General features: G+C 34.9%; 1 protein-coding gene across 2 annotated transcripts in view; it reads right to left on the bottom strand.

The window, feature by feature from the left end:
- Positions 1–19,566, bottom strand: part of ANO5 (anoctamin 5) — a 102,617-nt gene that overhangs the window by 61,889 nt on the left and 21,162 nt on the right. The window contains exons 3-6 of one of the 2 annotated variants that reach the window (XM_045808608.2): positions 18,479–18,526; positions 7,411–7,452; positions 4,611–4,724; positions 323–391 (exon numbers count right to left, since the gene is read on the bottom strand). In XM_045808608.2, coding sequence (XP_045664564.2) covers positions 323–391; positions 4,611–4,724; positions 7,411–7,452; positions 18,479–18,526 — 273 coding nt within the window. The remainder of the gene's footprint in view (positions 1–322; positions 392–4,610; positions 4,725–7,410; positions 7,453–18,478; positions 18,527–19,566) is intronic. The other variant, XM_087855346.1, reaches the window with a different exon arrangement.

The raw sequence follows: 19,566 nt of genomic DNA, 5'->3' as shown, positions 1-19,566 counted from the left end.
AAATAGGTCTTTAAAGACCATTTTGAAGGAAATTCTAGAAAAACAGTAGATGGCAAAAGATTTTAAAAAAATAAATAAAAGAATTTACCCTGAATAGAATTATGTATATTTATTTTTACAACATTTCCCACATCATCTTATATTCAAAGCACTGACCTACTTACTCACTGGGAAGACCATAGGCCCTACCATCTACGTATCTGTAGCTAAAAAAACTATTGTATTGCTCCCAAACACGAAGTCTATCTGGTCAAAGGCTGTAGTAGAAGAGAACAATGCTTTAAACACCAAGACTCTGGTACAAATTAACAGGTACATTTACCCTTTTGTCTTCAACTTCCAACTCAAGACCTGTTTTTCTGAGATTTTGTTCAAATTCTTTTCTCCTTTCCTATGGAAAAACAAATCAACAGAGTCATGTAGAACACTTTTATTTGCCCGGTGATAAAAAGACTTACTATTCGAGATGGTCCTCTGTCCCTTCCACAGTTATACATAAAAGTATTTTATGTATTACCCCCATCTTAGCACCATGTCCTGCTATTCACCTGTGCTAAAATTCACAATATAACTATAAAAATCCAATATATCTAGGAATAATTTCCAGGAAATGTGCAGGACCTCTATCTGAAAATATGCACAAAACTTTACTAAAGAACATTAAAAAAAACTTGGTAAACAGGAGACATATCATGCTCCTACTTGGGAAGGCTCACTATGACAAACACATCAATACTCTTAAAAAGAAACGATATATTTAATTCAATTTTAAGCCAAAATATCATTATGACTTCTTAATTTTGAAGAACAGAATAGCGTCATTTACAAAAAAACTTAATTTAATTTAATTAAAACAATCATTACTTGTGGGCTTCAAAACAATGCATTGATTGTTGAAAAATCCTTCAGCCTTCATTATAACTTAAGTGTGAAGAATTTTATAGTAACCGAAAATTTAAATGACCTTATGATGATAATATGGAATGCTTACCTTCAAATGGATAGGTCTACCTTGATATATCTACAAATTTTACAAAGAGTAAAATATAATTTAATGTGCTTTTCTTCTCCACTTGCAAATTTTGATACAGATGAGAAAAGGTCTATGATAATGGTTCAAAGTTTCCTCTCCACTACCCCTTCCTAATTGCCCTTCTTTTATGTTATCAGATTGAGGCAAACAGCAAACTTCCAGAAGACCAAAGAAAAAGGGGGAAGGGGAGGTGGACAAGAAAAAGGAGGGGGGACATTCAAAATATTGTTATCAGAACTGAGAAGGCAAACAACTTTTTCATTCTCGTAACAAATGTCTTTGCAAGTTACATGGCTGCCAAGTCTCTGAGTTCAACAAAAGTGAAGAACTAATAGGATTGTTAGCCAATGGACCATTAAACACTACTTTTATGATACAGTACTGTAATTTGGAGATAGAATTCAGGAGTCCAAAAAAGATTAAAACTGCTTAAATGATAATCTTTCTATTCCAATCTACTTATTTACCTGAACAAGCTGAATTTATACTACCTTATAAAAACAAGAGAGGAACATAGTTGAAGTTGAACCATCTGATTTTGGAAACAATTCTTGTTCATCTACTAATGAAGAAAATATATTTAAAGTCCCTCTGTCCATCTCATTAACTGATGAACTGATAATGAATTTATTTTTTTGTTTGATAATTGTCAAATTTTGTAACACACTCATGATGCTTTATCAATTATGTACTTGTACAATTGTTTAAAAACCCAAAACAAAAGAAAAAGTTTAAGACCTAGACTGTTCCAGTTAAGGGAAATAAAAACATTTCAATGCATATACATATATTTGTTGCAGCAAAAGTACAACTGAACAAACGAAAGACTCCCAAAGGTAAAACATTTACTTGGAAAAATTAAAGTGGGGAAAATGGGATGGAAATTTTAGGTGAAGGAGAAAAATAAATGATGTAAAATTTCAAGTGTGGAAGAAGGATTTCTTCATATAACTCATTTTTTTTTAAATGAATGATGGTGGGTGTCAAATTTCCATGATATTTAAGTTCTATGGATATATGCTAAAAAGCAGTTTAACTGGACCATTAGCAATACATTGTAAATTACATCCTTTGCAACTATTGAAATGTAGGATCAATAACTGTAGGTGGGGAAGACCTGTATCTAGATCAGGATTTTAGGACAGGCGGGGGATGTTCAGGAGCTCATTTTGGACCTGCTAAGTCTGAGATGTCTATGAGACTTCCAAGTAGAGACACAAAAGAGTCATGTGGGAGAGAAGAATGGACTGGAAGGTGAACTTTGGAATTAGCACAGATATGGTTTTACAACTGTGACACAGAACATGTCATCAAAGAAATGCATGCAGGCTGGGAAAAGAAGAGGATTATGGATTGGACCCCAAGGCACCACAATAATAAAGGATCAGGGAGAGGAAAAGATTGAGAAGGAGCAACTAATGAAATAAGAGAAAAACCAAGGGGATATGGAGTTCTGGAAGTCAAGTGAAGAACATACATATGAGAAAGGAATGACAAACTGTGGCACATGCTGCTAACAGGTCAAGGAAGATGAGGGTTGAGACTTGATCACTGGGTTTATTTATATGAAAATGAGCGGAAAGGTTGAGGTGATGGCCTGATGGGAATCGGTTTAAGAGAAAATGGGACAGAACAAAAGAATTTGAGAAAAGAATAGTAGCTGGCAGGGAAACTGAGATCAAGTGAAGGCCATTGTTCTTGGAGAGTGGGAAAATGAACTGAATGAGGAGGTGAAGCATGACTACTGAGGCATGACTGACTTCACTCAGCTGAGGTCCATGGGCACAAACATGCAGTAAAATCTGTAAGTGAACTGCATGTCCTTCTTTCTGCCTGGTTCCAGTACACAGTCGGTGGAAAGGCAAATTTAACTGCAGTTGCTATTTTGCCAAGGAAGCACAAGTGAGAGAGAGGCAGGGATTTGAAGGCATAGGTAATAGAGTCATTGCATTTGTTGACCATGAGATTTAAGCTGGGTCAGCAAAGGAAAGCAGTGGCTAAGGACCAGCAGTGAAAAGGGGGTTAAGGTAATTGTATCTTGTCTGGTCCTGCTTGAAGGAAGCGTATTGGTCAGAAATATTTGAGGGGTTGGTCAGATAGTTGGATGCTTAGAATAAGATGATAAAGACTTGTAGTTATTAGTAATGACAAGATCTAAGGAAGTGAATGGCTGAGCCAGAGACTAAGATAAATGGAAAGGGGAGTTCAAGAAAGAAAGAGGATAGGATGCTAAAATACTCATCTATGTATGCACTGCAATAACCAACGACTTAAGAAGGAATATTGGTGGAGAGAATGAGAGGGAACCAGAACTCAAACTGCCGAGAAATAAAAGGGAAGACACAGCAGCAAAGCAGGGCAATGATTAATCTTATCAGAGTTAAAGCTTGGGGAATTTTAGGGATGAAGGAGGAAGAACAGACTGTAATCAACAATTAGATGGGAGGAGGGCAGGCATTTACCCATCTCCAGAAAAAGGTCCTATGAGTAAAAACCAACCACTACCTGAGAGGACTCTTGGAGAAAGCAATGAATCTCAATGAAGAGCCCAGTTTCAGGGGGACATTCAGAGAAAAGAAAAATGGTAACAGTGGGTGGATTTCAGATGGAAGGGCTTCCAGGGGAAAAGGGTGGAAGAAAGGCACAGGGTCTTATGGGATAATAGCTATTGTTTTTGATTTTTATTTTATGTGATATTTATTTCCCATGTAAGGATTAGTAAATGTTTGTATGCGCTTACACATATGGATTCATTTATTAATTCACTATTTCAAATATTCAATGTTCGTTGAGCATCTACGATACTGCCACCCCTGTTTTTGGCATCTGGGTATACAGCAGTGGACAAGACAAAGTCCTTGGTCTCATGAACTTAATTTATGGTGTTGGACACAGTAAACGAGTTAAAGGACAAATACATATAAGCTCAGAAAGTGATATGCTATAATAAAAAGAAAACAGGATAAGGAATAGAGCATAATGTGAAGGCTAATTCAGACAGCATGGATTCGCCATACATTTTCAAAATGAAAACTGTCTGCAAAAAATAAATATTATGGGGCGCCTGGGTGGCGCAGTGGTTAAGCGTCTGCCTTCGGCTCAGGGCGTGATCCCGGCGTTCTGGGATCGAGCCCCACATCAGGCTCCTCCGCTGTGAGCCTGCTTCTTCCTCTCCCACTCCCCCTGCTGTGTTCCCTCTCTCGCTGGCTGTCTCTCTCTCTGTCAAATAAATAAATAAAATCTTTAAAATAATAATAATAAAATAAAATAAATAAATAAATATTATATTCAGATATACACCTCAAATTTTGGAGATCACACTTAATACTGTGGAGCTACATAAAAAATATACCAGTCACTCGGAAGAAGATAAAGAAGGTAGGGTTCAAAATAGTCCAAAAACACAAACTGACTTCACACAGCCCATCCATACTTAGGTCTTCTCTCCCAGTCTCAGCTTTCAGTAACATTTCAGAGGCCTCTGACTTTCACAATTTAATTCCATGGGAACAGCCCGGTTGGAATCATAGAAATTGCTTCTTTTAATGATCCCCATTTCTCTCCCCTAAGTACTTACCGCCTTTAATTCTGCTTCTTTCTTTACGTCATCAACATACGAGAGCACAAAGTCAATTTGCCGAACCCCATCTCGGAAGAAGATAGAATCTTTGCTTTGTTCGTCTTTTTTAAACTGCAGGAGACAGGAATGACACCACTTTTACAGTTTTATTTTCAAGTGGCAAAAACATGAAAAGAATTAGCTGAAATTTGGTCTAATTTTTTTTTTCAGTCCTGAAATGGCAAGTGAAGACAAATCACCCAAGTGTCAATCAAATGATTGTGTTTGTTTTAGAAAGTGCAATTCCATAAAGGAGATATGTATATATAAACAAGAAAGACCCAAGATGAAGCTAAGCATTTACCTACATGCACACACAACAAAAATGCTGCAATTATGCCAAAATGTAAAATGAACAAAGGTATACATTGATCCCAAAACCCATATTCAGAGAGACACTTGTTATCTTCATTAAAGAACATACCAGTTAGTCCAACAGATAATTCATGTTCACACACTACTTTGGGGGTGTAATTATAGACCAATTAAGGCATCTCGCTCTAAGAAAATTAATTTGTGACTCATGCTTATACTCTGTTTTCATAAAATTGCCACTTTCTAATTCAACTTTTGAAGGGTTAAAATAAAATCCAGGCGCAGTTAAAAATCAGAAAGCAGGTAGCTTGCCAGCTGGGTTTACTACAAATAAATGCTCATGCAGCTCTCCTTTCAACACCAGTCCCTAAGTGAGCCAGAATCCATCCTTTGTTTAAAATCTGTGTTATCAATTCTCTCAGTATAATAGTTAAACTGACAAATTCAATGTTCCCATGTTGTCTAGTTCATTAATTCCTTCCCTTTCAAAACCACAAAAACACTAGAGGCTTCAGAAGAGATCTCATGTTTGACTGATTTGGCCTTCCTCAGACTTTGTGATACCTAATATGTAATATTTGGAAGGGCCCATGTGTCATACTTAGAATGATGCAAACAGATGATAGAGTAGATGTCCGTGATCTCTCTAACCCTGTGATTTCTAACCTCACATACGCATTTTCCAATTGCGTCAGCTAACCTGTGAATGGAGGACTGGATGTTTTTACTTTTCATAACTGGTATTTATGTTAGTTTAGGAGTTTCTGGTATGGGACTCTATGCTGTTTTGTACCCAAGGCAGGCCAGGGAGACCGCCCCTACAAAGGAATGGATATAGATCAGTCATGCATAAGTCAAAAATCTCATGTTTGACCTGGTCTTTGGACAAAGTAACTGTATTTTATCTAAGTGAAGGCAGAGTTGATGTGTCTTGGGAAGAACTCCCAGTGCACAGGAGGAAATGAGCGGGAAAATAAACAAAGAAACAAGACACATCCAGGGAGTCTGGAGAGTCAGTATCACAATATAGTAATTCAAACGTTATGAGTGAGTTCTCTGCACCCTAACAAAACATGCATAATCATCTCCCTTTTCCTAAAACAAAGTAAAAGCATCTGAGAAAACTCACTGTTACCATGTTACCTCTTGATTTATATAAATCACTACAGAAAGGAAAAGCAATCAAAACAAAACAAAAAAAAAACCATTTGAGCTCTTATAAATTATCATAATATTAGCATATTTTATGAAGTCCACCAAAACTCATGGAATCCAAACTGAGGCAGGAAAAAAAAAAAAAAAAAAGACTAATTGGACTAAATATTACCAAAGCTAAAATTAGGGGGAAAAAACAATAATTCTTTTGCTCTTAGTTCATGACAGCTGAAATTTCCATGGTAGAGATTATTTTTAAAATAATATGTATTTACAAGTGTTTTATATTGTTTGGCAAGCTAAATCTAGGTCCACAGAGAAGTTCTGACGACAGAGGATGTATACATAGAAATCAACAAAGATCACACTCAGAGTATTTGACTATTAGGGAATAAACAAAGTAATTAGAAGAAAGTTACTTTAATTTTTCTGAGTGTTCAGTCAAATGGATATATATACTTCCCTTCTGAAAGCCAAATGCTACCTAGGAAAACCCAAATTCCATCATAATGTCATGCCTTAAAATTAACAGTAAAATGTTTAAAAATATAGAGAAATCACTGGCAACCTTATTGATCACCAGGAGGCATATGGAGGCAAAAAGCTGGTTGAAGCAAACTAGGGAGAAAAGCCTGATAATTTTGTTACATATAACTGAAGGCTATCAAAAAACGTCATTCTTCTGTTTTGCTCAAGACATGACAATAAGATAATACTTTGCAACGTGATGTGTCTGTGTTTATATTTCATTTGTTCTTAGAAATGCCCATTTATAATGAGGCAAACATCTGGGTGGCTTTTCTTTGAATGAGATAGTTGTTCTAAGGTTCATAGTCCAGGATCCCTATTGGGAGCTCAAAAACTTCTAAAACTGTAGGCAAATAGTGTGTATGTATGTGTATATGTATGTAATATATATGTATGTGTGTATACATATGCACATACCAAATATAAATATTATATATACCAAATATATATTATAGTATGTATAGGTATATATACTACATATAAATATGTATACACACCAAATATATATTACATATAATATATACATAAATTACATGTATATGAACAGACATACATATACATTTTTTAGAAAGAGGGTCCACAGCTTTAATCAGATCCAGAAACAATTAAGAATCACCATTCTAAAATCTTAATTGCCTGGGGACTGGGGAATCAGTGACAAAGTTCCCCCAAATCACAGGTATATATTGGAATAAAAGTCACTGGGGATTTCACTGCAGCCATCCAAAGCATAAGCAGCATCATTCAGCACTTGTTTTACCATAAGACGTCGCCTCAGGAACAAATTGAATCGTTTTGCAGACTGTGAAACAATCAACAGAAAGTTAGCAAATCCTGCCTGACATTAAAGATTCCCAAAACACAGGCATGCAAATACACATTCAGTATGATCACTCAGGTGAGTGTGTGTGTGTGTGTGTGTGTGTGTGTGTGTGTGTGGCATTTAAAGCTAGAGTGTGGGATTAAGGAGGGCACGTGATGTGATGAGCACTGGGTGTTACACGCAACTGATAAATTATTGAACACTACATCTGAAACTGATGATGTACTATATGTTGGCTAATTGAATTTAAATTTAAAAATTTTTAAAAATAAAGTTGGACGGTGGGAGAAGCTAGTAAGAGGAAAAGAAGAACAAATGTAGGAAGAAAACAATAAAGAATAAAGGAAAGGGGGAAAAAAGAGACTTCAAAGTAAATTTCCTTAAGTTCTTTATATAGTAACTTTAAATAATATGTATTTATGGAACTGAATTAAGGAAGAGAGGAGAGAGAAAAAAAATAATGAAGGAAAACATGAGAAGAATGGAAAAGTAAAGTAAAATATTAAGTATGCCCATATATATCAGACAAAGACAGTAAAATCACTACAATTATACTGTATGGTATGGGAAGTTCAACTCATAGCATAAAATATTTCATAGCCTCCCAAAATACTGGAGTAAAGTAAGGGAAAGTCATTTGGTTATTTAAATGCTGAGTTGTTTTCAATCTTCAGTTACTATGACCTTTATTTTTAAACACCAAGGCAATTACCTAAAACATCTGGGAAAATCAATAATATCTGAAAGAAAACCAAACAATGGCACAAATGGCTGTGTGTATTTTATAATATAATGAAAGGTAAATATTCTAATAAAACTGTCAATAAAAAGTTTTAGTTCCCGTCATGGAAAAAGTTTTGCTGAAACTGTTGTTTTCTTAAAATAAGCTAGAGACCTAAGCAGAGGTGACTACTGCAGTGAAAAATCCCTGCTCTGTAAACCAAGGACCTACCATGTTAGCTGAGTTAATACTGCTGTTGCTTAAGAACACAACAGACACAAGACGGATGCTGGTCATTGCATAAAGCATATTTTATTTTACTTTATTTTTATTTTTAAAATCCTTTTTTTAATTTTTTTAAGATTTTATTTATTTATTTGTCAGAGAGAGAGAGAGAGATAGTGCGTACAGCAGGGGGAGAAGCAGGACCCTGGGATCATGACCTGAGTGAAGACAGACACTTAACCAACTGAGCCACCCAGGAGTCCCTGCATAAAAGCATATTTTAAACTGCATTCTTCTGCTGGGCTGACATTTTTCATCTCAGCACTTTGATTTTCTTAGATCTCTCATGAGATCCACAAGTTACTGTTATTCTCAGATGTTTTTTCCTAAATTCATTACAGAATCACTAAGGGAAAGGAAAGAGTTGTGCACTAAGGGGTGTTTCAGGACATCATTAAAACTGTCATGGGCTCTGTCTGGCCTATTTGCTTTCTGTGGGCTCCTTCCACCATTAAAAAAAATTTTTTTTCAAAATAAAAAGAAATAAATGAGGGGAGCCTGGGTAGCCCAATCGGTTAAGCCTTTGTCTTCGGCTCACATTATGAATGATCTTGGAGTCCTGCGATCCAGCCCTGCATCTGGCTCCCTGCTCAGTGGGGAGCCTGCTTCTCCCTCTCCCTCTGTTGCTCCCCCTGTTTGTACTCTCTCTCTCTCTGACAAATAAATAAATAAAATCTTAAAAAAATAAAAAGAGGGGCACCTGGGTGGCACAGCGGTTAAGCATCTGCCTTCGGCTCAGGGCGTGATCCTGGCGTTATGGGATTGAGCCCCACATCAGGCTCCTCTGCTATGAGCCTGCTTCTTCCTCTCCCACTCCCCCTGCTTGTGTTCCCTCTCTCGCTGGCTGTCTCTATCTCTGTCAAATAAATAAATAAAATCTTAAAAAAAAAATAAATAAAAAATAAAAAAAATAAAAAGAAATAAATGAATATACATATATGTATATATATGTGAATATATATATATACACAATTATATTTATGGGGTTTTTTTGTTTCTTTAATTCTGATTATAGAAGAAATTAAAACATTTCCATGGGCTCCAAAAAGCATCGTGGGCCCTACTACGCACAGGACCCACTGTGCCTATAGAATATGTTGGCCCATTGGGTGCTTAGGTAGCTCAGTCAGTTAAGCATCTGCTTTCAGTTCAGACCCTGATCTCAGAGTCCTGGGATCTAGCCCTGTATCGGGCTCCCTGCTCAGTGGGGAGTCTGCTTCTCCCTCTCCCTCTGCCCTGTCCCCCTGCTCCTGTGTGCTCTCTCTCTCTCGAATAAATAAATAAAATCTTAAGTTGGCCCTAGGGTCATGAATTAACTAAGTACCATACATTCAAGAGCTACTAAGAGTGCAGGATTTAAAAAGTTACCTAAATGATTCCTAAAAAGCCTTCTTCAATAAATACATCTAATATCAAGTTAGTTTGCAGCTTTCCCAATACATATGTTATCTTCACAATATAAAAACCAATGGGATCAATACCAGCAGTTGGTCCTGAAAACATATTGACTCGACAGTTAATATCTTTTAAACTTGATTTTAAACGTATTACAAGATCACCACCAAAGGACTTGATTACAAAAAGATAAAATTATGTTCTAGAGATAAAAATTATAGAATTAATAACCTTATTATGTATTTCCATTATGTGCTAAATTATGTTTGCTTTTTATTAAAAAATGGATAACACTGAAACTAATGAAAAAGTATTTTTTAAAATCATTGCTATTTCCATGTTACCGTAGTAACTATTTGATGTATTTATTTCTGGCTTTCTCTAAGCACTGAATTTTTTAATATAGTAAATCATTATACTTAATGTATGCATTTTTCTTGCCTTTTTCATAATATTACCATAATATTAAAATAAATTTTCATATGTTATAAACTTTTCATAAAGTTTTTTCTATGTAATTTCAATTAATTAAATTTAATCAAATTTATTTGTAAGAAGACACTCTAGGAAGAGAGTTGATAACCGGTATTATTGGTGTCACATAGTAGGAGTTGTCAATAATATCTTTCTCTCATTATATATAATCTTGATCATTCATCTGCATTCCTTTTACTTTATGTATTTCTTTTTTCTCACACCCTTCCCTGGCCATTTTTGAACGCCTTCAACAGGCCAGCTACTGACCAATACAGGCACTACTCAGTGTGGTACAGCAGGAAGCACCTGAGAGACTGTTGACTCCAGCTCCTGTCTCAGCTACTACATCATTGATGACAGATGAGCAGGGCGTGAAAGTCCAATATCATAGACAATTCTGGAATATATACTGTAAGCGAATGAAAATCAATATAACTCATGGAGTTGTAATACAACAAGCCATTCAATGCTCTAAATTTCTAAGCAAGAAAAAGTCCAGTTGCTCTTGAGACTACAATTTCACATTTAAATCTACATTAATCCTTGATGTTAAGAATACAGATACTCAATCTACAAACTATGAATGCCACTTACTGAGTAGACCCTACACAAGTCCTAAATTTAAACAAAAAAACCACAGCAATTAAAGAGTATCACTCTATCTTAATTTCTTTGTGCCAAACACTGGGTACTCTATGTTTAATGTTATCAGGTAGGTTCTTATTAATTATCAGCAAATGGTAATAAAGACATATAACTAGCTAGGTACACAAAAGGCTTACACACCCTTGGTGTTCACCCAGTAAAATAATAGAAACAACAAAAAGTCAACTACCAGCAAATTCTTATGACATTGGTAAAATAATCCTTCTTGAAAAATATGTTTGTCTAAATCCTAAACAATTGCTACGTTTCTGATGAGTTTTAATATTGTATATGTAAGTTTCAATTTAGTAAATGGAAGTTAATTTGGAAAATCCCCAGTTATGTGTGACCGTATCTGGATATGCCGATGCTTATGGATTCAGCAAAAGACTTTGCTTTGACAGTATATTTGTAACTTCCTTGACGATTGCTTTGAGTGCCTTTCATACTCCCAGCCTCTGTGGTCTACTTATTCCTATGCTCAAACTGTAGCTTCAAAATACACAATAACAGCCATGTGGAATTTCCTTTCTATCTTCTAGTTTGGGAATCAGACACAGAAATATTTGCAAATACTTGCAACGGACCTTAAGAATGTACAGTGAAACACCAAGCTTTAAGACTGTTCCTCGAAGACTAGCACATAAAAATCATAGAGGAACAATTGACCATGTAGCAAAAAAATTATGGACATGGATATTTGCACATAAAAAAAATCCAATTTATGAGAAGAATACTAGGAAAAATGACAAAAGATTCCGGTCTTACATGGCAAGAAAAATCAAAATTTCAACGTCTGAATTCCTCAATCAGTTTCACCAAGAAGTAGACACTCCCCCTTTTTTTTAAAGATTTTATTTATTCATTTATTTGAGAGAGAGAAAGAGAGAGAGCACAAGCAGGGAGAGAGGCAGAAGGAGAGGGAGAGAGGGAATTCCAGGCAGATTCCCCACTGAACATGGAGCCCAATGCAGGGCTCAATCACACATCCTTGAGACCATGACCCCAGACAAAATCAAGAGTCAGACATTTAACTGACTGAGCAGCCCAGGTGTCCCGACACTCCTTCTATAGTAATGGGACATATAATGTCAATGTTCACTCTCATTTAGTCATTTTCTTTGTTTTGGTTTTGGGGTTTTTTGCAGAAAAAAAACTTTGGAAGTTTTTTCCAAAAAGAACTGAGGATGAAGTTTCTAGTGAAGATCCTTCTAGTGGAATTTTTTTCCACTGTGAAGACATCTGAAAGCAGATAGAACAGATCTCTAAAATCGAAGACATGCAGAGTATTATGATTTCTCAGGAATTTACTGTGAAATGGGATTATATGAATTTCTAATACCCTTATGCTTAAGACTTTTCCTAACTATTTGTATATCCATTGCTTTAGAGGAGAGAAATTTTTGAAGTTAAAATTAATAAAATGTATTATTTTTATCAACTGTGAGTATATTTGACAACTTTGGCTATACACTAATAGCTATAAATATGCAAAGCTCAATTTTAAATACACCAATGAGACATTTGCAGAAGGTCCCCAAACAGGCACTGCAATTCATTGCTGAGATAGGCCAATATGCAGGAATATGGTTTCTCCCTTTTTTCTAAAACTTCAACTAATATAATGTTAAAATATTCATTATCCTTTTTTGTAATAACATATTTAGTTTTAATTTTTATTTTTTAACTAGCAAGACTATATATACAGTATATATATATATATATATATATATATATATAATGCAATAATATAAAATGTTCACTGATGTATTTATTTTCTGGCCAACATTTTTACTCATTTCATCATTAAGCCTGAAATATATTTTGTCATGCAGGGGAGCTATTTTAAAAAAATATTAACTATTCCAATTATCAAATATGCTGTGCATGGCACTCTAAACAAAGAAGAGACTGGCTCAGAATTTTATAACAATGAGTATTCTAGTGAGGATTCTGAATATGTTATATTAAATACTATAACAACTAATATAGATAAAAGAACCTTAAATATTTTCTAATACTACTACCATCTTATTTTGTTAACTGAGACCACATAAAAGGATGCTCACATGTTGAATAAGCCTAAAATGAAGAGGTTAAAAAAATGTGGCAGAGAGCCTTCTATGTGTTTCCATTTCATACAAGGAAACCTCACTTTTCTCCCGGCCATTCTAACTTCCTTTGTGAATGACCCCCACATAGAGAAAGCTCTGGGTCTTCTGACATTCTACTGCCTTGGTGCCCGTACTATTCATGTGGCATAGCATGGTGCTTTAGGATATCCCATATGCTTTAATCATAAATATATATATGATTATTTATGATTATATATATGATATATATATATGAAGGTCTAATTGAAAATTGAAAAGATATTTATAAGAATATCAAAAATATAAAGTATCTATGAACAAATTTAACAATAGACGTGCAAGACATATACTAAAAATGAAAACGTTGCTGAGATGGATTAAAGATCAAAATAAAGAGATATATTCCATGTTCATGTATTGAAAGATCAGTGTTGTTAATATATAGATTCTTCTCAAATTCATCTAAAACTCTATGCAATACCAATCAAAATACCAGTAAGATTTTTTTTGTTGTTTAGAAATTATCAAAGTGATTCTAAAATGTTTATGGAAATGCAAAGAATCTAAAATAGCCAAACAATTTTGATAAGGAAGAACAAAGTAGGAGTAACACTCTGCCTGATGTTAATACTTACTCTAAAGTGGGAGTAATCAAGACAGTATAATACTGGCATAAGAATAGACAGATGATGGGACAAAATAGAGTTTAAAAGTAAACTCACGTATACACAGTCTACTGATATTCCACTGAAGTCCCAGTGTAATTTATGAGAAAAGGATAGTCACTTGAACAGACAGTGCTGTATTTATATTACAAATAAATAAACTTCAATCCTCACACAAGTCATCTACAAAAGTTACCTCCAAATAGATCACAGGCCAAAAGTAAAAGTTAAAACTATAAAACAAGAAAATCTGAGAAATCTCTCTTACTTGGTGTAAACAAATATTTCTTAGAACACAGAAAGCATGGATCATAAAAGAAAAATATGAGAAATTAAACTCCGAAGACTTCAAAATTTGTTAAAATATTTTAAGTAAAGTCACAGACTGGGAGAAAATATTTGCAATGAAAACAGCTGACAAGGCCTTGCGTATAGAGTACATAACTCTTACAACTCAATAGGAAGTTAACTTGATTTTTAAAAATATGCAAAAGATATGAAAGGATAGTTCACAGAGGAAGACATATGAATGGCCAATAAGCCCATGAAAAGACGTGTAACAGCATTATTTATCAGGGAAATGAGAATCAAAATCATATGATACCACTATCTTCCATTAGATTACTAAAATTAAAAAGCTGACAATATCAAGTGCTGGTGAGGGTGTAGAGCAACTAGAACTCTCATATATTACTGGTAGGAAAGAAAAATGGCAGAACCACTTTTACAAATAGTTCAGCATTCATATAAATTTACACATGTTCTTTCATATGACCCAGAAATTTTACTCCTAAGAAATTAACGAAGATTAATTAAAATATATGTCTATACAAACTATATATGTCTAACATGAGTGTTCCTAACAGTTTCATTTGTAGTGGTCCCCAAACTGAAAACAATATGAACACCCATCAACAGGTGAATAGAGGGGCACCTGGGTGGCTCAGTCGGTTAAGTGTCTGCCCTGGGATCAAGCCCCAACTTGGGGCTTTTTATTAATAGGGGTATGTCAAAAGGATATAGGTCAATCAAGAAAGTTCCCAATAGCCACACCAATAACAATTTGAGCAACAAAATAAATAAAATAGTATTGGGTTTATAACACAAAATAGAAAATAAATATCCATGAGTCCATCCTGGAATGAATGAATGAATGACTAAGAGATAAATTTACCATACAAAAGAATGCTAAATAATTCATTTACCCTTAAGAACTTGAAGCACAACTCCCCCAGTCCTTAAGTGTAGGCTTCATAGATTGACTTTCTTCCAAAGAATATAGTATAGAAAGGGAGAAGAAAAAGAATAACTTAATAGCACAGCAAACTGACAAACACTACTTCAAGCCAGACAATCAAAGTTAACATCAAGAACAGTAAGTCATGGTGACAGGACATACCCTTGATATAATGTGATGGAAATATCACTTAACTTCTACAGTTTTCCTCCCCAAAACACATTCACCCCAGTCTAATCCTGAGAAAAACATCAGAAAAATCCCAATTAAGGGACAGTCTACAAAATACCTAATCAGTATGCCTCAACACTGCAAAGGTCATCAAAAACACAAAAAGTAAAAGAAACTGTCACAGCCAAGAGGAGACATGCCTACTAAATGCAGTGTAGTAAAAATAAATTCAAAATGGATTAAAGACCTAAATGTGAGAAATCCTAGAAGAGAACACAGGAAGTAACCCCTTTGACATTGCTGCAGCAACTTTTTTCTAAGTAAGTCTCCTAGGGCAAAGGAAACAAAAGCAAAATTAAACTATTAGGACTACGTCAAAATAAAATGTTTCTGTACAGCAAAAGAAACAATCAACAAAAATAAAAGGCAACCTATAGAATAGGAGAAGATATTTGCAAATGACATATTTGATAAAGGGTTAGTATCCAAAATATATAAAGAACTGAAACAACTCAAAAAACAAATAATCCAATTAAAAATGGGCAGAAGACATGAACAGACATTTCTCCAAAGAAGACATCCAGATGGCCAACAAACACATGAAAACGTGTTCATCATTGCTTACCATCAAGGACATGCAAATCAAAACTACAATGAGATATCACCTCACTCCTGTCAGAATGGCTAAAGCCAACACCATAAGAAACAGCAAGTGTTGGGGAGGATGTGGAGAAAAAGGAACCCTCTTGCACCGTTGGTGGGAATGCAAACTGGGTGTAGCTGTTGTAGAAAATAGTATGGAGGTTCCTCAAGAAGTTAAAAATAGAATTACCCTACAATCCAATATTCATACTACTATGTATTTATCCAAAGAACACAAAAACACTAATTCGAAGGGATACATGGCACCCTATTTTTATAGTAGCATTATTTACAATAGCCAAGATAACAGAAGCAGCTTACATGTCCATCAATCAATGAATGGATAAAGAAGATATGGCATAGGTATACGTTGGAATATTATTCAGCCATAAAAAAGAATGAGACTGTGCCATTTGGGATGACATGGATAGAGCTAGAGAGTATAATGCTAAGCAAAGTAAGACTGTCAGAGAAAGATAAATATATATGGTCTCACTCATACATGGAATTTAAGAAACAAAACAAACAAGCAAAGGGGGAAAAAGGAGAGAAACAAACTAAGAACCAGATTCTTAACTACAGAGAACAAACTGATGATTACCAAAGGGAAGGAGGTGGGGGGGATGGGTGAAATAGGTGATGGGGGTTAAGGAGTGCACTTGTCATGATGAGAACAGGCTGATGTATGGAAGTGTTGAACCACTATATTATACACCTGAAACTAATATAACACTGTACATCTGAAACTAACGTAACACTGTATGTTAACTATACTGGAATTAAAATAAAACTTACAAATAAATAAATAAACGCAATGTAGTATCCTAGATGGGATCCAGAAGTAGAAAAAGGACATTAGGGAAAAACTAAGGAAATCCAAATAAAGGATGGACCTCAGTTAATAATAATGTATCAATATTATTTCATTAATTTGTAACATACTAATGCAAGATGCTAGTAACAGGGAAAATGGAAATGGGGTGTAAGAAGTTTTATGCACTGTATTCATAATAAAACTGTAAATCTAAAACCACACTCAAGTAAAAAGTTTATTTGAAAAAGAAGCTTACTGTTTAATTTTCACAACTTACTGTTCAACCAAAGACACTGTCATCATAAAAAATGAAATATCATAAATCATTTTCAACTCATTTGGAACCTAGAATTTTAAGTACTAGCATATGACATAATGGGGAAATGATTTACAACTCATATCACAGGCAGGGGGATAACAATAAATATGTAAACAGTTCCAAAAAAAATCAAGAGGAAAAAGAAATACCTAACAGTTTGACAAGAAAATAGACAAAATAAGTGAACAGAGTTATCCAGAAAAATAAATAAAATGACCATCAACATAGGAAAAGATGAATGTCCCACTCATATTGAGAGAAAGGCAAATTTAAACCACACTAAGATACACAGCTAACTGATGGAGCTCCCAACAGCCACTAGCTATCCCACCATCAGATAGGCAAAAATCTAAACTCGTGACAACATGCGATTGATGAGGCTGTGGGCAAATAGGCATTCTCCTACACTTGTTAGAAATGCAAATCAGAGGAGAATGTGACAATATGTGGCAAAATTACATATATGTTTATTCTTTTATACAGAAATCTTATTTAACACCGGCCAAAATATTATTAAGACTGACTCCCAAGGGTATTTATCATAACAATATTTGTAATAACAAAAGATTAAAAACAACTCAAATGTGCATCAATAAAGGGATTGAATGACAACACCATGCTAACCCCTCAAAATGTAATATTATACAACATACAAATGAATAGGAATGAAATCTATATATAATATTGCATAAACTCAGGTTATGTTAAGTGAAAACCAAGGAACAGACCAGTACATATAGTATGCTGCCTTTCGTGGAAGAGACAGGAGGAATATAAATATACACACACACCCATATATGGAAAAGTAAATGACACATTAAATGGATAAACCCAAGTAAAAATGATTACTACAGAGGATTAAGAGGAAAAACAAGGAAGAAAATTTTCTCTGAAAATGCTTCATTTCACAGTTTCATCCTCAGATTTACCTTCAAGCTAATAAAGGCAAAGCTTCAGGGCTGCTTGCTGGCACCAGCCCCTCCAAGGATTTAGAAGGACACTCTAACAATATGTTCTCATGGTCAAATATTTTGTAAATTTTTTAAGGTAAATTATTGTTCCATTATTCTTCTTAAAGAGTGACACCAAAATAGCATAAGCTTTAGGCTCCATTAAACTTTATTAGATTATTCTCAGGCATGTACTTACAGGTAAATGGATTGAAGGGATAACGTATGAAGAAAGAATACTAAACCACAATTCAGAAACTCGAGTTCTAGTCCAGGATCTGCCTCTTCAATGTCTGGATAATTTTAGTCATTAAACCTCTCAGACCCTTCATTTTTTTCTCATTTGTAAAACTGAGAAATTAAAATGCAAGCAAATGGCTATGCTTTATGTGTATTTCTCATCAATATATTTGATGGTACTTTTATCCCCAAAAGAAGCTGATTTTTTTCCAAAGTAATAAACTCTCAAATATCATGTACGAGGACCTGAAAAAATAACTGACCCAGGAAAGAGAGCATCACCCTCTCTGACTACAAAATAATACCCCATTTGTGTCCACGCAGGAAAGTATAGGACTAATGGTTGCTTACCACTGGTTCTTCACTGATGAGAAAGCTGGTCTCTCTGCTGCTCAGGGACTGGAAGACAGAACGCTGTTAATAATAATTCAAGTGGGGAGCATATAACTTTCAACGACAAAAGTTCTAGGTTCTCAATACAGAAATACTAAACCTGCCATTCAGAGGACTTATGAAACACCTGAAATTGAATGCAAAACTGTGTGTATATATCTGCATCCATGTGTGTGTGTTCATGCTTGTGTGTGCAGGCACGCACGTGCGTGTGTGTGTGTGTGTGTGTGTGGAGAGAGAGAAAGAGCTTTAGAGAGAATGAGAATTTTGAAGGTAGCTTTATCAAATCATAAAAAAAAAATCAGAAAAGCCAGAAATAGTTAAGAAACTACTATATTATAGAGAAATAACAAAGAGCGCCACTCTTTGAATGATGCTACGTCCTGAACAGGACCACAAGGAAAGGCAGAATTAATTAGCTATTTTAGACCTTTCAACATTTGTTTGGAATTATTAAATAAATACTTATTAAATGAGATAATTACGTTATTTAATTTATTAAATTATTAAATAAGGTAAATACCTTAGGAAACACACCACCAGAATTCTTAAGGGATCTGTACTTACAACCCAAGAAAAAAGCCACACGTTGATATAAATACACACAGAACACTTATAATTAAAGCAACAGCGATGCCTCCATTGCTGTATGGTGGATTTTAAATCCACATGTTCCCTGATAAATTGCACACCACGGCACATGCTCCTGAGACCACACCCTATCACTTCTCCGTGGTCTCTAGTGACAGACACCATAGGGTGCTAGGGAGAGGCAGCAGTCAGCAAAAATGACCTGAAACTCATGTCTAGACTGGGAATTCACTTACCTGGTTCTTGGAAAATCACAAACAGCCATCATTATACCCAGGTGATTTTGGGCAGACCAATTTTGAAAATAGGAGATAAAAAGTACTATCAACATTTTAAAAAAATAATTCAAAGGGCATCTGGGAAATACACAATTGCAAAACGCGCCAAAAAAAAAAAAACCCACAGTAATTTATCTGTGCTCTTAAGGAGGACAAGGAAGAGATTTTGAACACTTA

The sequence above is a fragment of the Ursus americanus genome, chromosome 24, assembly GCF_024610735.1.
Source record: "Ursus americanus isolate L20-20 chromosome 24, mUrsAme1.1.p, whole genome shotgun sequence".
In the NCBI taxonomy this organism is placed as follows: domain Eukaryota; kingdom Metazoa; phylum Chordata; class Mammalia; order Carnivora; family Ursidae; genus Ursus; species Ursus americanus.
The sequence above is the reverse complement of the archived record's forward strand: the minus strand, read 5'-3'. Positions and strand labels throughout refer to the sequence as shown.